The sequence below is a fragment of the Lipotes vexillifer genome, unplaced genomic scaffold, assembly GCF_000442215.2.
Source record: "Lipotes vexillifer unplaced genomic scaffold, Lipotes_vexillifer_v1.1 scaffold691, whole genome shotgun sequence".
Lineage (NCBI taxonomy): Eukaryota > Metazoa > Chordata > Mammalia > Artiodactyla > Lipotidae > Lipotes > Lipotes vexillifer.
The window spans coordinates 3,168,484-3,193,705 of NW_006788040.1; the positions used below are offsets into that span (position 1 = coordinate 3,168,484).

The 25,222-nt window shown below is 40.6% G+C and overlaps 2 protein-coding genes and 1 pseudogene across 7 annotated transcripts in view; 1 reads left to right on the forward strand and 2 right to left on the reverse strand.

The window, feature by feature from the left end:
• The window catches only part of CCDC117 (coiled-coil domain containing 117), an 11,679-nt gene extending 6,691 nt beyond the window's left edge, over window positions 1–4,988 (forward strand). For 2 of the 6 annotated variants that reach the window (XM_007461150.1, XM_007461149.1), the window contains 3 exons: window positions 1,204–1,428; window positions 1,903–2,040; window positions 4,307–4,544. In XM_007461150.1, coding sequence (XP_007461212.1) covers window positions 1,204–1,428; window positions 1,903–2,040; window positions 4,307–4,544 — 601 coding nt within the window. Of the gene's footprint in view, window positions 1–1,203; window positions 1,429–1,902; window positions 2,041–4,306 lie in introns of all 6 variants that reach the window. The other 4 variants (XM_007461152.1, XM_007461151.1, XM_007461154.1 and 1 more) reach the window with 4 other exon arrangements.
• Window positions 4,989–10,537: 5,549 nt separating this feature from the next.
• On the reverse strand, window positions 10,538–14,697 carry LOC103079045 (X-box-binding protein 1). The gene is given in 6 exon segments (XM_082931209.1): window positions 10,538–11,092; window positions 11,399–11,482; window positions 11,485–11,544; window positions 12,353–12,481; window positions 13,281–13,377; window positions 14,462–14,697. Coding segments are annotated over 6 exon segments (1,161 nt in total).
• A 5,222-nt stretch (window positions 14,698–19,919) lies between these two features.
• On the reverse strand, window positions 19,920–20,291 carry LOC103079322 (thioredoxin domain-containing protein 17 pseudogene; annotated as a pseudogene).
• Window positions 20,292–25,222: the final 4,931 nt, after the last annotated feature.

The following is a 25,222-nucleotide window of genomic DNA, read 5'->3' on the forward strand; positions in this document are numbered from 1 at the left end:
TGAAAAGGAAAAAAAAAAAAAAAAAAAGCTAGGTTCAAGAGAGCATTATTACTTGTCAGATTTTATATTGCCAGAGACTTGAATGTTGATTTTCATAGTCTTGACGTGAAATAGAAATTTCTCTCTAAAATACATGCTTCTTCCTGTGACTCTTAGTTTAGAATCAGAAGCTGTGGTAGCCATTAATGAATTTTTTGGTTGCAGAGCTGTGTTCTGGTCTTGAGATTGTGCTTGGTGATGCCCAGGCAATAATGTACTTTTGGTCTAAATACTCAAATAGAGCAGGGCTGGTTGTCTATTTAACTTGCTTCAGTATAGGTCTCAGCTAAGCACCAGGCAGGTCATAGTGCTTGCAGATACTGGTTCGTGGTAAGAGCTTGAACAGTTGAATTTCCCTAACAAGGCAGGAGGTTTTAGTGAAAATGGCATAGAGGTAGGATTCAGGGTCTGTCTCTGGGGTCTGGTACCCAAAATATCAATACAACTCACCTTACGTATGACACTTTGGAGGGAGCACTTTAGTTTTCGAGGTCCTAGTTTCCACATGTGCAAAACAAAGAAATTGGATTTGATGAACTCTAAGGTCTCAAGTAAATACAGAATTTCTAGGAAGTGAGGATAGTTTATGTTGCAAGGCAGGAGAAAAGTGCACCCCATTATTGGTCAGGGACCCATAGGGCAAATGACAGCCTCTGCCATTTTTGGAGAGAACCAAGAAATCAGCAATATCATTTGCACCTGTAGTACTTGCTGCAGACCTGATGAAGCATATATTTTTGCCCGGAGGGAATATAGGATGCCTGCAGATTACCTCCTCATATGCCCAGTGTAATGGACCAGCAGCAATATGAAAAAATATGGCTGGCACTGAATTGCTACTTTGTGATTTTTGTATTCTTTACTTCCCACTTGACCTTTCCAGAGCTGAATAAGTAAGAACAACTTTAAATTCCCACAGCGAACACTTCTAATCTGGAAAGGCAAAAATCTTGCAGTTGCAACCTAATTTGACAAATGTCGGGAAGAGAAACATCTCAGGGAGGCTGTGAGAATGACAGAAAAGAAAATGTGTGATTTTCCATCTTGTAATCACACGCTGTCAAAAATTAGATGTTTTTCGTAGAAGAATTTGATTCGAGATGGGGATGATACACATTTCATTTATATTAGCCAGGATTTTCATTGATTCTTTTTTTTTTTCAGTTGTCCAGTAAGAAAGAAAAGGCTAACTGAAGCAGGGCTCTGTGCTGGTCCTAATGACTGGATTCTTTGTGCACATCAGGATATAGAGGGTCATGGAGTAAATCCGTGCACTAGTGGCCTTTCTGCACCTGGCATGTTAGATGTTATTTGTGAAGAGATGGATCAGACAACGGGAGAACCACAGTGTGAAGTTGCCCGAAGGAGGCTTCAGGAAATTGAGGACAGGTAAATGGGCAGCATGTATCTAGCTGCTTATTATTGTTCCTATGTAACATCTCTACTCTTTCAATTTAGTGTAATTCATCATTTGGTGATTCCTTGATCCTCAACGTATCAGACTATAAAATCAGAAAGCTCAAAGTATACACTTTAAATGTTAAAGTAAGCTCTTCTCATAGAACTGTACTAAATATTTTCACTTACTATCTCTGAATATTAATTTTTGGTATGAGGGTTTTTAGGGACACATTCTTCAAATTTGATTGCCTCTAATGTAAAACATTTTGGTTAAATGTTGAACGACTCTTTTGTGTATACTTCTTTCTCTCAGGTATAGTCTCATATTTTACTTGATATTTTGCTGTAGCATCTGTTGCGTTTACCCTTGTTTTTATTTTTTAAATTTTGTCCAATTAATAGAACATATAATAGCTTAACTAAATAATTTGTCTTTCTTCCTTCGCTTCTGTCTTTATTTAGAATAATAGACGAAGATGAAGAAGTTGAAGCTGACAGAAATATTAACCATCTTCCCAGCCTTGTCCTTTCTGATACCATGAAAACAGGTTTGAAGAGGGAATTTGATGAAGTCTTTACAAAGAAAATGATTGAGTCCATGTAAGTTTTGGTTTCTGGTTTCCATTCAGTTATGATCTTGGAGGGAAAACCCAGTCTCTAGACACTTCCTGATCGCCAACCAAGTGAAAGCACAGTACATTTGTATTCAGCCCAGTTTGGAGACCTTTTCTTAGTTCATTGGGATGAGCAAAATGCTATGCAAGCAGGAGTTGGCTGCCTTGTGTACACAGCCCTGGGTTGTTTTGAAGTCCTAAAATGCACTAATAGTCTAATATTTGGAAATGGGAGAATTGGCAAGAAAGAACCCATTCTCATATGTATATGTGTAGCTGATTCACTTTGTTATACAGCAGAAACTCACACACCATTGTAGAGCAATTATACTCCAATAAAGAAGTTAAAAAAAAAAAAAACCCATTCTCTCAAATACCTATGATAGGATGTAGGAACCACATTTCAAAAGTACCTTTTACCTGGCTCTCTCAGTTATCTAGGACCACTATTAGGACCTAGGAAACAAAAGTCTCCCAGCAGTCAAAAAAGTTATCACAAAGGCCACAATCCACAGCTCATATTCTTACCTCATAGTGTGTAGCCCCTCAGGCCTTTAGCTCTAAGAGCCATTTTGCACTTAGTTTAGACCCAGTTTGATCAGCTCAGTTATCTGGTTTCCTCAGTCATCAGAGTAGAAACACAAAAACAGCAGAACAGACAAACTCATAGTAGTCAATAGTGACAGTACAGTGTGAGAACAGGAGAGGCAACTGGAAAGCAAACATAAGAACCTGAAAAGCAAAGCAGCCTGGAGCCCATTTACATAAAAACTAATGACAGCCCTGTAATTCTTGTAGTCCTTGAGCTTAGATGATTTCAAGTGGTCATTACCGACTCTGTAAAGTACAGTTGTCTCTTAATATCCGTGGGGAGATTGGTTCCAAGACCCCCTGCAGATACTAAAATCCAAAGATGCTCAGTTTCCTTATATAAAATGGTCTGGGGGCTTCCCTGGTGGCGCAGTGGTTAGGAATCCGCCTGCCAGTGCAGGGGACACAGGTTCGAGCCCTGGTCTGGGAAGATTCCCACATGCCGCGGAGCAACTAAGCCCTTGTGCCACAACTACTGAGCCTGCGCACTAGAGCCTGTGAGCCACAACTACTGAGCCCGCATGGCATAGCTTCTGAGGCCCGCACGCCTAGAGCCTGTGCTCTACAACAAGAGAAGCCACCACAATGGGGAGCCCACGCACTGCAACGAAGAGTAGCCCCCACTCGCCACAACTAGAGAAAACCACGCAGCAATGAAGACCCAACACAGCCAAGAATAAGTAAATTAATTAATTAATTAATTAAAAAAATAAAATGGTCTGAATCAAAAACCCACAGATACAGAGGGGCAACTGTAGTAGGCAAGTTATAAAGTGCCATTTAGATGTTGCCTAGAAAAGACTTCAGATAGACTTGGTACTCAGTGAGGGTAAGTGTCAGATATCTGAAAAATTCTCTTAGGATACCAGTCCCACTGATGCCAGGTAGATGGGGCAGTATTGTCTTTAGACACAGTGGGTTCCACTGCTGCTTGATGTTAGCACACAAGGGTTTTGCATTAGCCTCCTAGCTTGATCTTATAATTCTGACTACCTAGCCCTTAGGGTGGGTAAATAGTTTAGCCAAGAGTAAGCAGGTCACATTGCCCTCCAGCCTAAAACATAGCACTTTCTGCTCTTGGTAGTTTTCCAGAAGCTAGCCTTGTGTGTGTGGGGGTGTGTTCTTCATTGTTTGTGTTTTATTTTTCCTTACTTGCCTTTGGGTCCCAGAAACCATCAAACCATCACTAGATGGAGAGGGCAGCGAGGGGGTGGGGTAGGCACAGACAGTGGCTTACTGCAAAAAGCATTATGTTTCATAGCTGTACTAAGCAAAAGGCATACTGAGATATTTTTAGTGTGTTTGGCCAGTGTTTCTTTTTCATTTATAATGGTTTAGTACAATATAGTAGTTCACATCTGCTAATATTAACCACAGTTTAAGAAAACACTATAATAAATCAAGGGCCTCTGTTTTTCATGTTGAATGTTTATATTCTAATCACAGCATCAGTACAACCAGTTGGTTTGCTTAAAAATGCATGCAGAACTGTAAAATTTAATGTACTTGAGTGGCCTTTGTAAAAATCAATTTGGATTGTCATAAATCTATTTAATCCCATCCGTTTTTAGATGTTAGGTAGCAAACATTAGTTTTTCAATGTATATCTTTTATTTTCATGTTATAAAATTATTGATAAAAATCTGTATTTTATGTCTTAGGAGCCGTCCTTCCATGGAGCTTGTGCTCTGGAAACCTCTCCCTGAACTCCTTTCTGATAAGCCAAAGCTGTCATCTAATGCTAAGAACTACACAGGAGAGAGCCAAACTAAGCATGCAGCTGCTGGCACTGCCTACCCTCAAAGAACTGAACTGTTCTTGGAACCTCGGCAAACAGGGTTGCCTGTTTACACTAGTTTGGAGACAGCTGCTTGCACAGAAGAAGAGATGGAACTCTAGACACCAGTTTCTATACTAAAGTTGTCAAATTTTAGAAGGCTTATGTGTTCAGTCATGAGCCTGCTTGTACAGTATAGGGACTTGAAAGTTTTGAAACGGGTGTAATAGCTCCACCTGTGATTTGGGGTGCGACTCTCATTTTGGGTAGCCATTTCTTGAATTCAACTTTTGCCAAGGAAACTTGTCTCAAGGGAAAAGCAGTTCTCTAGGGGTCTTATTAAAGGAATAAGGAGTACATTCTGCAAAGTCAAGTATAGAAGCTATATGTGTAAGCATGACTTTTAAGTCATCTGTCACATTGTCTATATCATTCAGATACTTGAGTTGAAAAAGATGCATTAAGGAAGTAGGATGCTCTCCTACTATGTGTACTTCGACAGTCGAGCCACAACTTCATCTGTAGATAATGAGCTCTGTTTACAGTGGTGACTATATATGATTGGGGAGAAGGAGGAAGGAGGCAGTAGCTTAAGCCTATGCTGGGGAAATTAACAGAGGCTCTGAAACCTGTATATTAGTTGTCAATTCAGTGTAGTTATATTGATTAAATAGCCAGTAGCCTTGTGGCTCCCCTCTTTGCCTCTGAAAATGCAATGAAAAATACAAAGAAAAGGTTTTTCCTTTGAGGCTCTTTTGCCTTGTGCTACTGTTGCTCCTTGGTTTCCCTTGCATAATCGATAAGCCCAGCTATTCAGTAATGTTTACAGCTTAATTAACTTTGAGTGATAGTTTAAAAGGTTGTGAGGTAAACCATGTGCGAATTGGCTCTGGGAGAAGCATCCCTCAGGTAATCCTGGGGCAGTGCTGTATCAGCTAAGCCCAGCATATAACTTCTGTAGTTAAAAAAAAAAGTTGTGCCTGTATAAGCAAGTTGAGTTTTTTAATGTTAATTTAGAAAACAGTGACTGAATAATTAGCTGAGCACATATGGGCAAGTGACATTGAGATTTACTGAAATAGCCAGTTTGCCTATTGTTTCAACTATGGTGCAGTAAGCCTAAAAGTTAGAGAATAGCTTCCTGCTAGCAGGAAATCTTCATCTTGAGGACCTTAACCAGGCTCAAGGCGTCCTCTGAGGGTAACCAGGATTGAAGTTTTTTATTTCTCAGGAAGAGCTCTTCTGCGTGGCAAGGACTCAGTAGTACGAAGTAAAATGACAATTTCTTTAGTGCTACAGAATATCCACTATAACTTATTGAGTGTAATACTAGCTCTTTTATCAGACAATGGGAGACCACCCCAGTTCTTCCTGTTTTGTTTTCTGGGTTTCTTTTGCCTTTGTTGGAATCAGATACCTTGTGTAGAAAACATGGTTTATGCCAAGTAGAGGTGACTTTAGGAGGCAGCTCCCAGGCAATTTTGAAACCCATGCCGAAGTCCCTCCCCTTTTTACAGATGGCATAGAAGTCACAAGTCTGTTAACTGGACTGTTTCTTCTGCCTGTTGTTCCTGCTTTCTCTATTTCTGTCTGGATAGTCAGGAAAAGATTTAATGTTTAATATTTAAACAAAATATTTAATGTCTACACAGTAAAATTATTCAAACTTCAAACCAGTATTGAAACAGTTGGAAACCAGCTAATAGTTTCTTAATCTCAGATTTAGAGATGAATGTAAACTGTATTCTGTTGAAACGTACAAGTGTTTGATTCATGCCATTTAAAAAACTCCTGCCTCTAGGTAATTGTTAATGGGACCAACTTGTAAAGTTTGTAGCCTTAAAGAAACCTCCATGCATTTGTTCTGCTACAGCTCAAAAACATGAAGTGACTGTGTAAACTGTTCTGTTGAAACGTACAAGTGTTTGATTCATGCCATTTAAAAAACTCCTGCCTCTAGGTAATTGTTAATGGGACCAACTTGTAAAGTTTGTAGCCTTAAAGAAACCTCCATGCATTTGTTCTGCTACAGCTCAAAAACATGAAGTGACTGCCTGGAATTTGGAGTTAGTCCCAGTGTTCAGGTGAAGGAGAGGTGACAGCTTTCCAAAGAAGGACCCAAGCACACTAACACTGTCTTCTATAGGGATTGTTGGGCAGGCCTGGGATCCAGGTCTGTACAGTGAACAGGAGGAAAGAAGAGCTCTGAAACAAGGCTCAGATACCACGGGTATATGTAGGAGAGAACTAATAAGATTATTAAGATCCAAGTAGAACTTGTTTCAGGAGTCATTTTACCTGACATAATCATTATTTCTGCAGGAAGCATGGATGTTCAATGCTCCTTTTTAAACTTTATCCTGCATATATGTTTGTACAAAAATTGTCTTCATCCATGTGGTGCTTACTCATCTGAGCCGTCTCCACAGTCCCCATGCCTCTGCTTTGTTTTTCTTTTGTAGAGTAAGGCTTTTGCTTTTGCCTTAAGGTTTCCCTAGGGAATTAACAGGTCTTTTCATTTTGTACAGCTTTTGCAGCATGGATCAAACATTGGCTTACTATGCTAATGTGTGAAGAGAAAAAATTATCTAAAGCAGGTGAGCTTTAATGAACAAATGTGTATTTTCTCTGAGTTTGATTAGGGTGTGTGTGGTTTTGTTTTTTTTAATTTCATATGAAGAAAGTTAAGTGTGGTTCTCACAGATATGAATCAAATAAAAATTGCTACTCATTCTTGAAAAGGTGCAAATGTAAAATTTAAAAAATGAGTGGAAACTAGAACCATGAGAAAAATGTTCACCAGTGGGTTCATTAATTATTTTGTATCTGGAACTTGGTTTTGTTTTTTAATAGTGAGAAGGATGGTGGAGTACTTGGAAAGTTGTGGAAGATGCTGTTAGTTTTACTTTAAAATGAGAATCTGGTGTTTTTGTATTTTGTTTTCAATAAAACTTAAGTGTTTTGGACTATTTGAGATATTGTGTTCCTGCACGTAAGTAAATGAAATCAAGTTTGGGACCTTTAAAAATAGGGAGTAGGGAGTAGGAAAATTCCTCTAGATGTCCAGTTACATGGTCATTCCTTTCTTGAGTTGACAGGTCACCGGGTGGCGGTATTGCATGCATATTTACAACCATTAGTTGATAAATGTGGATTCCTGATTTGCGGGCAGGCAGAGTTTGAGTTGCGGCTACAGAAAACTCAGGATATTGTTTTCTTTACCAAAATTTGGAAATCACAGCTAAAAGTTATCTATTTTTATAGATTTGGAAACTAAGCCTAAGTAGATAGTGACAACTTAGTATAATAATCCAATTCACCAGGTCCAGGGTTCCTACTTGACCAGTGGTCTTTTTACAGCAATACCTAACATGTTTAGGTTTCATTGAAATAATCTACAATAAAGTATGGTTCAGGCAGTGTAACTTTAAACTCCTTGAGGGAATATAGTTTTGTATGTATCAGTTTGGTTCAAATATTCTACTAGTGGCATTTGAGAGATGAGCTACATGCAGTTATGTGGTGTTAGACTATAGCTCCAGCAAGACAGGAATGTTGTCTTTCAGCAACTGGTTAGTGGGTAAACAAGCCAGTCTTCCTGTCCCTAATTAACTTTAGAAGTCAGAGGGTAAAGATTTAATCTTAGAAGATTAGAATTTGATGCCATAAAATATTCTTGGAGTAGGAGGTATTAATTACCTCTGCCTACAGTTCTGTCCCTACTTTGCCTGCTCCAGTAACACACCTAGTAGAAAAGCAGAGAAGCACACATTGGTGTTACAAGGCCCAGGGAAATGGTGTACAGGTATCTGTCACCTGCTTGAGTTATGGACAACCTTCTGCATTTAATAGAAATCTTGCTTTGGTTTTGCAGAGAAAGATGTTTTTATTTCTAACCATTCCATTTAGTGTTTCAGTATGAAGATAGGATATCCTGAGTGTTTAGTAATTTTCACCCATCTGTGCAGGAAATGAAAACTCAATCTACACAGGTTGTGTCCTGTGTGTTATTCCTGTTGTACAGCTGTCTCTTTCACGTTATGTCATTGAATGTAAATTAGTTGAGCCTCAGTCTTCAGATGCTTGTTCTATAATGTTGAAAGCTAAAATGTATCTGTAATTACATCTGCCTACACAATCCCTAAATAGATTCTCAGCACTTGTTTTCAGTTCTAGAAAATCTGGTGATCAGGTTAATTGTGGGGCAGCTGGAGGATTGTTCTTACACTTACAAAACAGAAACTCAGAGATTAAGCAAGTTTGCATTGCCAAGTACTAGGACTGGGCTCTGGTTTCAGCAACCAGGGACCTTAGGCTCTCTTGCCTACTAGTATGCTTGTGGACACGCCCCCAATCACACCAAAGGCATTCCCTTGTACTTGGCTGTAACCATAGCCTGCTTTGCCTTGTTGCTGGGGATTCTTCGAATCCCACCTCGTTTGGTCTGCTCACTCACTCTGACCTCCCCAGAGGTAGTCAGTAAACACTGGCATAAAATGCTGGCATGGGTAAAATAATTTCTATAAATTAGGGGACTCCTTTAATATCTTGTAAGTGGATTCCCAAGGAAAAGATGCACCTTGGATGATGAGGTTATCAAGTCTGTAGTTTGGGGGTTTTAACAGGTTCATTCTTTTGTGAAACATGTCCTAGAGTGTATATAATTCTGTAAGAGATTAAAACCCTTCCAAAGTGGATTAGGAGATAACAGTTAACTTTTGAGTGCTTGGGACGGTGCCTGGCATATATTAAGTGCTTATAATGCATCGTCTCTTTGAATCCTCTATTATACCCCTTTACAGATGAGGAAATAAGTGGTAATTTATGCCCAGGGTTACCCAGCTGAACTGGTGGCAGAGTTGAACCCAGGGAGTTTGAGTCTAGAAAATCCTCTTAATCTCTATAATAACAGCAAAAGTATTGATATTTAATGGCATGTCCTTCTCTAACATGTTAATAGCAAAAGTTAAATGTTCTAGCTCTGCCATTTACTAGCTGTAATATTGGTCAATTAGGCTGAAGAAACTGTCTCAAATATAGTAATTGCTCAGTGTTTACTTCAGGCAGCCAGGAATTGAAGCAGGCGGTAATTAAGGGGGGAAAGCCTTCAGTCACTTTAAAAAGTGGCATGCTCACTGAAGTGGGATAAATCACTACCATGGCAAACAGTGAAAACTGAGAGAGAATAACAACAATAAGACTTGAGGTTCAAGAAGGAATCAAAGAACAAAGACACTGCATTGTACTTTTTAACTGCACAGGTAGTTTTAAATAAATGGAGAAAGCACCTTCCAAAAGTTACACTAGCAGGGAAGATTCCATCAAGCATTTACATAGTAAATTTCTATTTTACAAAAGATTCTTGATCTTTACTTGAACTGTACATGATGAGGGAAAAGGAGCCCCCTCAGGTAGGTGTTCTCTCTGCTTGCAGAAGCAAACTAAAGGACCTAAGATCAGAGGCAAGCCTGGGATGCCAAGATGGGTAAAGAGAAATGATAAAGGGCCATTCGTTAATTCCATGTCTGAGACACTTTTCTAGTGATGCTTACATAAATACTTTAGGGCAAACCACTGCCCTTAAGATAAAGGTACAACCTCAGAATATCTAATTCTGGATTATAGGTATCTGTACCCTGGACTGCTGAATGTCAAAAGACAATACTTGGGGTGACCTATGAGGTTTGAACAAATACTTTAGAGGAATTCTCTAGGACCATACACCCTCTACTTTGGCTTTTTGAATGAAGCACAGGCTTCTGTGCTATATCCTCCAGCAGTGTAATAGTCAAGAAAAGGGCATCGGTATTGGATCACTCCTTAGACACTAATCAGCTGGGGAAAGAGGTAACTAGCAAAAAAGTCCTCCCACGAATCGTCTAAACGGTACAACCTCAGAATATCTAATTCTGGATTATAGGTATCTGTACCCTGGACTGCTGAATGTCAAAAGACAATACTTGGGGTGACCTATGAGGTTTGAACAAATACTTTAGAGGAATTCTCTAGGACCATACACCCTCTACTTTGGCTTTTTGAATGAAGCACAGGCTTCTGTGCTATATCCTCCAGCAGTGTAATAGTCAAGAAAAGGGCATCGGTATTGGATCACTCCTTAGACACTAATCAGCTGGGGAAAGAGTTCACTAGCAAAAGTGTCCTCCCAAGAATGGTCTACACCAAGCAGAGAGGACATGTCACTCAAGGGAGAAGGGGAACCCTCATAGCTACAGTCACTATAAGCATCCAGTAGGTAGGAAGATGGCTTCAGGCAGTGGCTGGTTGAAAGCAGATCTGAGATACCCAGCTCTGGAATGAAGTCATCTACAAGTTCTTCCTTCACTGAGACAGTGAATTCAGGGTGATCTTTCTCTGAGGGACTGGAAGGTGCTTCCTCAATTTTCACTACCACATTAGCTTGGCTCTCTGTCTCAGAGGGTATCTCTAAGACTAGGGGCTTTGTATATATGTGGTCAAAACGAATCAGTTCATTAATGGCTTCCAGCTTGGCTGATGACGTCCCCAGGGATGGAGAGGGGGGTGCGGGTAAGGAACTGGGTCCTTCTGGGTCGACTTCTGGGAGCTGCTCCAGGCTGGTAGACTCTGGAGAGGGACATCTGAAGAACATAACTGGGTCCAAGTTGAACAAAATGCCCAACAGGATATCAGACTGTAAAAGGAAAAATTAAATGGAGTTCAACTATTAGAATGCACTGAGAATCTACCTTAGTGCTAGGTTCCAAAATGTAAATTAATCATTAGGCTATAGGATGACCTCCAGGACCCACCAGACCCATTTATCTATACTCCACTCCATGTCCTAAACCACCTGGAAATAGGAAGGTAGTTAATGTTCACCTCCAACTCAACCGAAACTACCTTCTCTGTCCTCATATGTCTGGTTATGGATGTCAGGCATCAAACAAATGGAATTAAATAGTTATACACCTCTTTAGTAAACCTGAATAAGCCCTACCTCAGAGTCTGAAGAGTCAACACCGTCAGAATCCATGGGGAGATGTTCTGGAGGGGTGACAACTGGGCCTGCACCTGCTGCAGAGGTGCACGTAGTCTGAGTGCTGCGGACTCAGCAGACCCGGCCACCGGCCTCGCTCCATTCCCCTGGGAGGAAAGACCAAAGTGAATGAACAGCTCCAACAGCTGAGAGTCCCCAGGGAAATACTTGCCAGGAAGCTGTGATTCTTGACTAGAAAACTATTCTTTATAGCTGAAATCTTTCCCTTAAACCTTTGTTATTTCCATTTTCTCGAGCCCTCCTCAAGAAGAGATAAGAAAAGGAAGGTAAGACTAACTTCATTGTGATTTTCTGTACAATGAAACAGTTTTCTTCCCCAAGCAAAGATTCAGGCAGGACCGATATTCTTAAATATCTTACTTATATTCTCAATAAGAATAACGTTCCTAGTAATAAAGTTCTATAGTAAATTTCAGCCCAGAATCTTTTTGGATAGTAATTTTTTAAAAAGTTTGTCCTGAACATTATCTTCTGAGTAGAACTGCCCTACTGTCAACCTTAGACCACTTAAGTATTATCACTGAATTTGCCATGATTCGTAAATTAAAACCCATACATCACTCTTCTATCAGAAAGGTGTCACTATCACAATGAATCCCTTCTCTTCTCAATCATATTCATCAAAGAACCACTATAATTTCAGTAGCATTCAAAGTCAGGTTTGACTGGCTCTCTTATCCTGGTTCTCCTTAATGTTGGCATGGTAGATATATCTTGTCGACTACTGGCATTTGTTAGTACTTGCTCTTAGAGAGTCATGTAACTTATTTTAATTATTAGGACCTAGTACTATTCACTACACTCTTGAAAAATGAATAAGTATCATTAAAGAAAGAGGTCATGTCACTTAAAACCAGTTCTCACATACGGCACCAAATAAAGGACATGACTTACTTTGGTCTCTGCCTCCTCTTCAGTCACTAGGGCATCCATCCCCAAGCGCTGTCTCAATTCCTGGTTCTCAACTATGAGGCCATGAGTTTTCTCTCGTAAAAGCTGATTTTCTAGCAAAAGTTTTTGGTTCTGGAAGAAAGTTCAGAAGAGGCTATTAAGACATCTAATTCTTTCACTTAAGAATCCACCTAACAGTGTTTCACTACAGTAGGTTTCCTTTCCTTCTCCCGGGTCTTTTGGAAAACTCTATGCTTATGAAGTTGTTCACAGTGGGTATTAGAAGGCAAGGTTATAATTACAAAAAAAAAAAGCTATTTAGGAAGTGCCATCTCACGGGGTCACATATAACACAATGCCCCCAACTACTAATAGAGACTTCAACAAAGAGTGACTTGTGGCTTTTAGATATGATGTTTAAAAAAATCCTATCTTGAACTGGCGGGTAATAATAAAAGTGGTAGTGGTGGACTGTAAAATCAACATGTTAAAAAAAAAGAACACCACAAATAATCCTTATGTATTCAGGATGTGTAACTGGCAACAATTTAAGTTTAGGTAACAAGTAGACCCTAGAAGGGGAAGGGAACCGTTAGTGGACTTTTGGATAAACCAGAAAAGGTCTCAAGTTTAAGCAATGATTTCCTATCTGCATTTACTAATTTTTTAGTACTAACTGATAAAACGTTGTAATGTTGTAATTCACCAGCTTTGAGATAGAGCTAGCACCAAATGCCAAGAGGGTCAATCACTGCTGCAATCATCAAGCTTCACCACTTAACCAACTACCTATCTACCCTAACTTAGATTAACTAAAAGTTTAACTTTTAATTATATGTCCAATTGTATTCTAAAGGAGATGAAGCAACCATTAACCAAGGAAAGATATACAATGGATAAAAGATACGAGTTTGGCCTTAAATATTTTTACCTCTTCTTCCAAATCTACCACTTGTTGCTCCAGCTCACTCATTCGAGCTTTCTTTCGGTCTCTGGCAGTCTGAGCTGCTACTCTGTTTTTCAGTTTCCTGAGAACAGAAAGAGATATACCACACTGAGTCATCTCAAACCTTATTTATATCTTTATTTGAAAACTTGGCCACCTGGTGCTTTCATTTTAATTTACAGTATAAGGTAGACTAATGGTAAAATACACTTCAGGCTCCTCCCCCTCAAGAAAACAAAACCAAAAAAAAAAAAAAAAACCAGCCTTCTGTGGATCTAGCTTGAAGACCTACTTTATTCTCCCCCATACTGAGTCATCCACCTCCGTCTCATCCCTGGCCACAGCACAAAGGCTGGACACAAATATCATTCACCTTGCATCATAAGATATTTCCTCCTCCCCTTTCTACTCCCCCGTTGCTTCCTGACTCCAATCCCCTCAAACAGGATCCAACCTGGACTGATTAAATCTAGTAAAGGCTGCAATCGCGCTAGGACATAAACCCTCCCTCCCTAAACCCAACTCAAAAGAGGGAGAGGCTGATGCGACTTTCGTCCTGGTGCTGAAAGCCTAGGCCCGTGTCTACTCCAGGAGGCACTTCATAAATCACAAAAAGCACAATGATCATAAGAAAACTAACATTTACGGAGAACTAAGTACTAGGCATTTCTCAATCTCCCCAGCAGCCTGATGAAGTAGATAACATTTTAAGGATGCAAAGGCTGAGTTTGACTAGTGAGCCTTACAGCGCTCCCAGACCCCTTCAACAGCTGATATTTCAGTTCCGTGCGCCTCCAAAAAAAGTAGGTTAACCAATTGGCTTCATGTCACAGCCCAAATTCAGAAAAGCTGACCACGGGTTTGTGGTCACAGCTAGAGGGCCTGGAACCCAGGTACCCTGATACCCAGCTCTGGTTATCTCTAATGAGATAGAAAAGAAGTAAATAAAAAAGGCCTGCGCAGCTCTGGACTCCACCCAGCGCGGTGGATCTGCTAGTCCAGACTTCCTGCCCCGCCCCGCGCCACGCTGGCACCGGACTGGCCCGGCCACCAACGCCTGAGCGCTGCGGACCGTCTGCGCAGCCCCAGGTCCCTGTCTCGCCTTCGAATTCGGTCCCAGACCCCAGGCCCTCGCCCTCCGGCTCCGCGCCTCGACCCTCGCCCACCTCCGCAGCGCCTTCTCCTCGGGGCTTAGGTGCGTGAGGCGCTGTCGTTTGCGCGCCTGGGGCGGCACCCCGCTCGCCGCCTCCGGGCTGGCCCCTCGCTGGCCCGGCACCATGACCGGCAGAGCCCGGCCGACCGGGGCTCCGGCGGCGGCGGCAGCGGCGGCGGGCTGGCCGGACAGAAGCAGAACTTTGGGTGCCCCGGCGGCCGGGCTCTGCGCGGCTGCCACCACCACCATAGCCGGAGCGTGTCTACGCGAGTGCGCGTCCCCGCCGCCCAGCGGGCCGGTCCCACCGCGCCCAGCCTTTCAACGATCGTGGCCCTCCGCGATTGGCCAGAGCCGAGTGACGCAGGCCTATCTTAGCGCCCATTGGTCCGGCCAATCCGGAGGGGGTGGGTCCAGGGCGTCCAGCTTGGCGGCCGCAGTGCCGGGCATTCTTCGCCGTGGTGACCGGTAGGCGTAACGGCGCTGGGAGGGTGTGGGGCACCGGAGGGCCGGGTCTAGGGAACCCCGTGCTCGTGAGGAAGGGTCCGGAGCCAGGCGGAGTTTCCTCAATAAATGGAATTTCCCCCCCTAGGCTGACGCAGAGTTTAATTCCAAACCGAGAGATTTCCAGACCAATTTTTACGGAGACATAACAGATTTTTACCCGCCCCTGACAGAATTATATCTTGTGCGCCACTTAGGGCCCGGAGCTGAGCAGAAAATCGAAAGACCAGCGCGAATCGGGGCTTGGGTTAGAAAAAAGCCTGCAAAGAAATTCCGCGAAATAAGTCTTTAGGGAATGAGATCGCGCGTTTTAAAACTAGGTTTAACTCATAGTGAAGGCTTAATAAACCTTACGTGGTGTTCTCTCAGAGTGGCGGGAATACGTGTAATTTCATTTTTCTTTGCATCTCTAAACTTTCTGCTATGAGCGTACATTATTATTATTATTAAATGAAAAAATGTCACATATAAGACATGAGGGGAGGGGCTTCCCTGGTGGCGCAGTAGTTGAGAGTCCGCCTGCCGATGCAGGGGACGCGGGTTCGTGCCCCGGTCTGGGAGGATCCCACGTGCCGCGGAGCGGCTGGGCCCGTGAGCCATGGCCGCTGGGCCTGCGCGTCCGGAGCCTGTGCTCCGCGATGGGAGAGGCCACAAGAGTGAGAGGTCTGCGTACCGCAAAAAAAAAAAAAAAAAGACATGAGGGGAGGTTCAGGGCTCTTGCCCGCCTGTTGCGGCGCAAAGGGGCAGGGGGGGGAGGGGGGACTTGTGAAAGAGGGGCCTCCGAACGGTAGCTAGGGACCAGTTTAGACACAGGAATATTAAAATGGAGAAACCCGAGGAAACACCCCACATGGGCATTTTCACTTTTTTGAAGCAAATTACAAAATGTTAAGTTCCCTAGAATTACAAAGTAATACGTTCTTTAATAAGTAGTTACTGCTTCCTCAGTGCTCAGCACTGTTCTAGGTTCTAGGGATGCAGAGATGAGTAAATCTCGTAGCTGGTGGTTAGAAGATATGCAAAAAGTGAAAAGATAGAACCCTTCCAGGTAATTCTTCGGTGTTACTAAGTCAGGTTAGCTCTTCAATTATATTTTGGTGGGAAGAAAACAGTATGGGAAGAAGGAATGAATGAAAGCAATTCAGTCTTTCGATATATAGGCCCTTTCAAGGGCATAGTTTCCGTCATTCCCAGGACTGGAATGTGAGCCTCCTAGTATTTTCTTCTCCAAATTGGCAGAGTAAATCAATGACTTTGTTTAAACTTTGTTTAAACTGAGCTGGCCCAGCTCAGGCCATCCTGAACACAGGCTGCTTCTGTGGACTGGGAAAGAGATGGGGGCTAATCAGAGACCCGGACAAAACAGCCTGCCTCCTTTTTAACTCTCATCAGCCTTGAGCTAGCTGGGTCCTAAAGTGCCTGCAGTGATGGGAGACTCACTCCTGGCCGTGGGACCTTTGGGGAGAATTCTTCAGAATACCTTCTGGTTGAGACCTGCTCGTTCTTGTTAAAGGACCTTGGAAAGCTGTAAGAGGTTCTGAGAAAAGTCATGTAATTGTCATGCAGTCTTTAAGTTAATATTTGTGAATGCCAAAAGAATGTCTGGCACTGTGTAAGAAATCTCAGGGAAACTAGAAGAAATTTAAATCATTTAGACATAAAAAGAAAATGCGGCCTCTATTAGTCCATCATGGTGTAAATGAGTAACCATAAGGAGAAGGTACAAGATGCTGGGGCAGAGGAGAAAAAGCCAGTGGATTGCATTTTAGTCTTGGTTAATTGGGTAGAAATGGAATGTTGAAATTGACTCCCCCAGCTTTGTTTTCAAGGCTTTCATCTTTTTGATAAACATGTTAAATCATACAAAAACAGTAATTGGACCCAGTGCAGATTGCTGTCCATGGAATCTTGAACACTGGTGTCCAAACCTTTGAACAGTTTTATATCCTCTCCGTAACATTTCTCTGATAATTCCTGCATCAGATGCCAGTAATATTTTAAAACAGTTACTAGGCACTTGTGATAAGAGCTATAAAATGTATAAAATACAAAGTTCTTAGTCTTTGTGAAATGCAAGAAACAGTAGAACATTAAGTCTAAATAAGTAAAAGAGCTACACCAAACCCAGTAGCAATCTGAAACTAAAATTTAAGAACTGATCTCTAATATGGTAGCCACTGACCACAGGTGGCTATTGATTCTTTTTCCCACCTGTCTTTTTCACAGTCTCCATTCTAGCACTCTTCACTCACATCACTCACGCTTAATCTTCCCAAGGTGCACTGCCCTGAGGTAGAAAAATCTCAGGGGCTTCGAACAAATAGACCAGTCAAGCTATTGGTGATGAGATTGAAAAAGGAAATGACCCTCATCACTGAGTATCAATCCCTTTCCAACTCCATTGGTTCTAATTCCTTGTTTTCAACAAAATTGATGGAAGATAAGATTGAGTTGTCAGCTGGGACTGGAATACAATAATTTTTAATAATAGGTCATTATGTGACTTGGCTTCTAACTTAAAAGATGTTCAGACAATTGAAGGACATCATTATAACAAAATGCCTTCCTTCCCCATCCATTTAGTTATACGAACAATGTTTTGGGGCACTTTTTTAAATTAAAAAAAGGAATAAAGTTAATGCTGAATCCTGCCTCACTATAGCAATAAGTATTATTAATCCACTGATACATGGTGCAAAGATACATTTCCAATATCATTTTACTATGTTTAATAATTATCAAAATTTGAAATATTTGTTGTTTTGATAAACTTTGTAAAATTTGTACTGATTTTAATTGTTATGATAGTTCCATGTAGAATAATTTTTTATGGTTTGAAGAAAGCTTTAAAATATTTAAATTTGTATATTTTTATGCAAGGTAGCCTATTGGGTAATCAATAGTAGACTTTTAAACATAAAACTATATTACATTGAGATAAAAGTCTGTAAGGAAAGTAGAATGGAAATATAACTTAAAAAAGAAAGAGAAATAAGGTACGTTTTCTGGTTCTTAATAAAGAGCTTGTTTTTTTTTAACTTTTGATTTTGATATAATTTCAAACTTACAGAAAAGATGCAAGAATTGTACAAAGAGTTCCGGCAGACTCTTCACCCAGACTTTTTTTTTTTTTTTTTTGGCTGCGTTGGGTCTTCGTTGCTGCACGTGGGCTTTCTCTAGTTGCGGTGAGCAGGGGCTACTCATCATTGCAGTGCGTGGGCTTCTCATTGAGGTGGCTTCTCTCGTTGCAGAGCACGGGCACTAGGCACGCAGGCTTCAGTAGTTGTGGCATGTGGGCTCAGTAGTTGTGGCGCCCGGGCTTAGTTGCTCTGTGGCCTGTGGGACCTTCCTGGACCAGGGCTTGAACACATGTCCCCTGCATTGGCAGGTGGATTCTTAACCACTGCCACCAGGGAAGCCCACCCAGACTTTTTGTTTTGTTTTGTTTTTTTCGGTACGTGGGCCTTTCACTGTTGCGGCCTCTCCCGTTGCGGAGCACAGCCTCCGGACGCACAGACTCAGCGGCCATGGCCCACGGGCCCAGCTGCTCCGCGGCATGTGGGATCTTCCCAGACCGGGGCACGAACCCGTGTCCCCTGCATCGGCAGGCGGACTCTCAACCACTGTGCCACACTGTGCCACAACCACTGTGCCAGACTTTTTACTAAGACTCACCAGTTAACTTTTTACTGTGTTTGCCTTATCAGTCTCTCTCTGTATGTATGTGTGTGTATCTCATATATGTATATATATATATTCACCGTGTATCTCATATATTATATATATATTCACAATTTTTTTCTGAACTATTTATGAATAAGTTTCAGTTATGATGCCCCATTACTCCTAAATACTTCAGCATGTGTTTCCTAAAACCAAGGCATATTCTCATAGCGGCAGTGCAACCATCAAAATCAGGAAATTAGCATATGTAGAGATACAGTATCACTATCTAATCCCCAAACTCCATTCAAATTTCTCTGATTCTTCTAATAATGTCCTTTAAGGGAACCCTCCTACACTGTTGGTGACATTTTAAATTGTTACGGCCACTATGAAGAACAGTGTGGAGGTTCCTTAAAAAAGTAAAAATAGAGCTACCATATGATTCTGTAATCCAACTCCTGGACATATATTTGGAAAAGATGAAAACTCTAATTCAAAAAGATACATGCACCCCGATGTTCATAGCACTATTTACAATAGCCAAGGCATGGAAGCAACTTGAATGTTCATTGACATTTGAATAGATAAAGATGTGGTATATATATACATATACAATGGAATATTACTCAGCCATAAAAAAGAATGAAATATTGCCATTTGCAGCAATATGGATGGACATAGAGAATATTATATTAGGTGAAGTAAGAGAAAGACAAATATTATATGCTATCACATATATGCAGAATCAAAAAATAATACAAATGAATTTATTTACACAACAGAAAAAGACTCACAGACATAGAAAACAAACTTATGGTTACCAAAGAGAAGGGCAAGGGAGGGATAAATTAGGAGTATGGGATTAACAGATGCACACTACAATATATAAAATAGACAACAAGAATTTACTGTATAGCATAGGGAGCTATATTCAATATCTTGTAATAACCTACAAGGGAAAAGAATCTGGAGATATATATATATATATAACTAAATCACTTTGCTGTACACCTGAAACTAACACAATGTTGTAAATCAACTATAGTTCAATATAAATAAATAAATAAATACACAAATACTGTCCTTTAAAGTCCAGGATCTGTTCCAAGATCAAGCATTGCATATGGTGTTTATCATGCTCTTTAGTGTCCTTCAACTGGGAACAGTTCCTCAGTCCTTTCATGTCTTTTTTTTTTTCATCATCATTTATTTACTTATTGCTAACATGAATTCAAAGCGAGTGTGCAGATTCTCTTATTCTAGAGCAAATCAGGAAATAAAGACACAATTGCCATCATCAAATCTTAATCTTCAGAGAACAACATCCCCACTAGGTCGGCCTGAAGACACTCAGATTCTCCCAGTTTTTGAGGTGTTCCATACTTAAGTAGTGTAGGCACTGCAGTTAATTCCAACTTTTTCCTGAAGTCATTATTTGGATCTTTCCAATAAGGTTTTTCTCCTCCTTGGCAGTAGATAAACACTCATCCTTCACCAACATGCTTCAGCCCCTCTCGTACGACTGGTTCAGCCTGCACGCAGTCGGGGCATCAGCTTTTGCCTTCGGCGTCCTTAAAACCAGAAAAATAAGCGAAAATGGTCTTGCCACTGTGCTGCTCCACCACCTGCGTGAATTCCTTATAGCCAGACACGCTCACCTCTTCGTAGTGGGCCATCGAGAGAGCATGCCATCGGAACGCTGGAGGTGTCTTGGGTTCCGCCACTGCATGGATTGGCTCCATGCGGGGTGGGGCCTCATGTCTTTTTTTTTTTTAAATAAATTTATTTATTTACTTATTTTTGGCTGTGTTGGGTCTTTGTTGCTGTGCGCGGGCTTCAATAGTTGTGGAACGTGGGCTCAGTAGTTGTGGCTCATGGGCTCTAGAGCACAGGCTCAGTAGTTGTAGTGCATGGGCTTAGTTGCTCCACAGCATGTGGCACTTCCCAGACCAGGGCTTGAACCCGTGTCCCATGCATTGGCAGGCAGATTCTTAACCACTGCGCCACCAGGGAAGCCTGCCTCATGTCTTTTCTGATGTTGACATTTTTGAAATGTATGGGTCAATTATTTTGTAGAATGACCCTCAGTGTGGGTTTGTCTGATGTGACCTCATGATTTATGTGTTTTGGGCAGGAATACCACACAGTGATGCTGTTTTCTTCTCGGTGCATCATATCAGGAGGCAGGAGATGTCAATTTGTCCCATAACCAGTGATATTAACTTTTACCAATTGGTTAAGATGCTGTCTCCTAAAGTTAATTAGTAGCTTTTGTACTTATTAATAATACCTATTTTGTAGAAGGATATTTTAAGATATCTACCTATCCTGTTCCTCATTAGATCTTCACTCACAGTTCTAGGATCCATTGACGATTCTTTTTTTTTTTTTTTTTTGACGATTCTTGCCTAAATTAATTCTTACCATAGTGATTTCCAAATAGTGATTTCCTAATTCTATCATTCCTCCTGCATTTATTCCTTGGAATTCTACTGTGAGGTAGAACTTTCCCTTCTTATTTATTTAGTTATTCATATCGATATCAACTCACAGAGTACTATTTTACTCAGTGGGTTTAAAAAAATCTATTACTACATTATTTATTTTGATTCTCAAATTGTATCAGACTTGACCAGTGGGAGACCATTGGTCTCCATTTTTAATGACCTCCATTTTTAAATTTGGTAAAATATACATAACATAAAATTTACCAATAACCATTTTTAGGCATACAACTCAGTGGCATTAGGTACATTCACATTGTTGTACAACCAGCACCACTGTCCATCTCCAGAACCTTCTCATCATCCCAAGCAGAAACTCTGTACCCATTAAACAATAACTCTCCACTACCCCATCCTCCCAGCCTCTAGTTACCTCTGTTCTACTTTCTGTCTCTATGAATTTGCCTATTCTAGGTACCAAGTGTAAGTGGAGTCATACAGTACTTGTCCCTCTGTGTATGATTTATTTCACATAATATAATAACTTCAAGGTTATCCATGTTGTAGTATGTATGAGAGCCTCTTCCTGATGTGTGTCCTTTCTGGCATGTCGCAATCATTCTTTGACCACTTACTTATTTTCTGGTAGAGCAAGATATTCCAGACTCATCTACTCTTTCCCAGGCCCAGCCCTTGAATGGGCCATTTCTCCAAGGAGCTCTGGCTCCTTTTCATGGAGAATGATATTTAGTGACAAAGATCTGTGTACTACGTGTGCTCATTGCTACTGGGGTGTCATTGCTTCTAGGTTGTCTCAGTGGATAGAACTAGGAAATAATATTTGTATATATATGTGTATACATACCCACATAAAAAGATATAGAAATATATAGATGTTTGTATGTCTATACCTATTTTTATATCAATCTATCATATGTATTAAAAACTCATGAGTGCACACCAATAACTCCAATTCAACACCAAAGGGTTTGTTCTAGCCTTCCCTCTTTTCAAGATTTTAACTCTTCTCTGACAATAAGGAAACAGATGCCTATTAAATTCTCATGTATACAAATGTATGTAATTAATCTATTGGCAATGGCAGGTTGAATCCTTGGCCCCAGAATATGCAAACCCCCTCACCCCAGCCAGCTATTCTTGGCCAAATCCTTGACCCATATTTCAAAATGTGTGATGATGGATGGCAAATAACTGTGGTATTTCAATTCCATTGAACACAGCTAAAAGAGTGATACAAAAGTTTTACTTTAAAATGTCAGTAGTCCCAGTTGCATTAGAAATGGCATCCACTGCAACTAATATTTAAGCTTATCATGAGAAATTTTAGATGTTTAAAATGTGGGGTGTATTTAAAATGTGGTATCTAGTTTTACTAAATTATTTTAGGGACCATGTGAACAAAAAAGTTTTAAGACACCATTGTAGCAGAAGAATAGAACCAAATCATTCAGAGAGAGAAACAGAGGACAAGAGTGAGCCAGTGAGCCAGTGAGAGACAGAGAACAACAATCATTCCAAAACATATAAGAAAAGAGGAAAACACAAGAAACATGGTAAGGAGAAAACATGAAATAACATGGTAGGAATACGTCCAAATATATAAATAATCAAAAATAAATATGAATGGATTATATTCCTTTCATAAAAGAAGGAGGCTCTGGTTTAAGTGAAAAATCCAAATTCCAGCTATATGCTGTTTATAGGAAATACACATAAAACTAAACAACATAAGAATGGAAAATGGCTCACCAGGCAAATGTATACAGAAAACAAGCATATGGAGCAACATTTGTATCAGACAAAATAGAATTTAAAACAAAAGCATTTAAAAAGCACAAAGAAGGGTGTTTCATGTTGATTAAAGGCACAAGTTATGAGTCATGCATTTTATAAACATAGTAGCATAATTTTGAAATGTATAAAACAAAAACTGAAAATAAATGGTGAAATTGACAGATCCACAATCACAATGGGAGACGAATACACCTCACTCAGAATCAACCAATAGAGCAGACAGGAAAGATGTGAATAGCACAATTAACAAATATGATCTCACAGAGAACTTTCCTCTCCACCAGGAACATGTGAAACATTCACAACATTTGATGTCATTTTACTCTTGCAGAGTGAGATTGATCTTTGTGTTTCAGGGTTTAGAAATGGAATTGTTTCCAAGTTTTAGCTTTTATGAATAAAGCTGCTGTGAGCACTTGTGTACAAATCTTTGTTTGAAAAAAATCTTTGTATTTTCATTTCTCATGGGTAAATATTCAATACCCAGTGGGGAAACTGCGGGATCACTAGGTAGGTGTATGTTCAACATTTTAAGAAACTGCCAACTTCCCAAAGTGGTTTTATCATTCGACATTTCCACAAGCAACGCAAGATGTTCTTAGACTACTATAACAGATTGTTATTTAACTCTTTCATTATTACCCAACTTTTCATTTGTTTATGTTGCTATGTTTTTTCCAACTGGATTTTGAAAAGCTCATTAGAAACAGAAGCATGCGTTATACTTCTTTGTGTTTAGTATAGTGCTGAGTACACATTAGACATTCAATAAATATATTTTTAAATGATTATTAAACTGTTAGGGTGTCTGCAATATGCTTTAAAAGACAGAACATCTTTTAAATTACTCTGGCAGACTGCTACATAATATCATTTTCTTGAAAGCAGAATTCAACACAAGGTTGGTCTATCTTGGACTTATTACTAAAGCCTGGAATGTGCTCATTTTAAGGCACTAAGGCAATATTTCTAGTTACTTACATGGTGTCTATTCTACTTTCTTATTAAAAAAAATAATAATAATGTTTGTTCAGAGTGCCTAGCTGAAAACACTCAGCTTCCGGATTCCCTTGAAATTATGAGTAGCTGTGGAATAAAGTCCAGGCCAATGTATAAGTGGAAGTTCTAGGCAGAGAGAATTCCAGGAAAGCTTGTTAAATGGAGAAGACTCTACTGGGATGCCTTTCACCTTTTTCCTGTTGCCCCTTTCCCCCAGGCAATGCTTCTTCTTGCCTGGAATGCTGATGAAAGTTCAAAAGGTTGAGACAGTTCAGCAGCCATCCTGCAAGCATGAGGAAGGAAGCCACAAGCTAAGGATGTCAGAGGGGAAAGACAGAGAAGTCTGGGTTCCTGATGGCGTCATGGAGTGACCATCTAGCCCTGACCTAGCTCTAGACTGCCCACTTCCAGATCCCAAGTTATATGACAAATAGAAATATCATGGTGGCTGGGTTTTTATTACATGCTATACAACACAATCCTCACTTTTACAGGCACTTACCATACTGCCCTAAGTTAGATTTTCCAAATACAGTCTTTGTTTTTCTCATGAACAGGCTACTAGTATGGCTGAGGAACTAGTATGCTTAAGTATGGCATCAGGAAGTAGGTGGATCCCAAGGACATAATTTTTATCAGTGGCACTTTCTTCTGACACCAGGAAAAGAGATGAGTCACTTAGCATTAGCATCACTATTTTGTGGCCAGAAAAATTGAGGTTCAAAGGGATAAAATAATCATCTTAAGGCTGTATATTACTTTTCCAGCTTATCTATCTGTCCCATACTCCAGTCCTACCATTTTCCTGGAATGCCCTTTTCCTCTCTCTGTTTACACCATAGTTTCTCAACCTCAGCATTACAGACATTTGGGGCTGGACAATTCTTTGTTGTGGGGTGAGGGCTGTCCTGTGCATTGTAAATTTTACTAGCACCCCAGGTCCTACTCACAAGATGCCAGGAGCACCCCCCACTCTTCCCAGTTATGACAACCAAAACTGTCTCTGGACATTGCCAAATATCCCTGAGAGCCAAGACCTCCCCCTGCTGAGATCCACTGCTCTAAACTGTGTCAAACATCACCCTTCTGTGCACCTGCACAGACTTCCAGCAACACACCTGTGATACTTGGCAATACAATCCACCTGTCTTGATCTCCACATTAGACTGTGAGCTCCCTGAAGGCAGGGACTGCATCTGGCTCATCTTTGTAATCCCCCTGCTCACCTACTAAATAGATTTTTAAATGGTCCAGGAGAAGAATGGGAATAGATTTCAGGAATCCTGGCTCCTTGATGCCATGATTTTGACACTCACTCTTAAAGACTCCTGTGTCCCACGCCTTTGCTT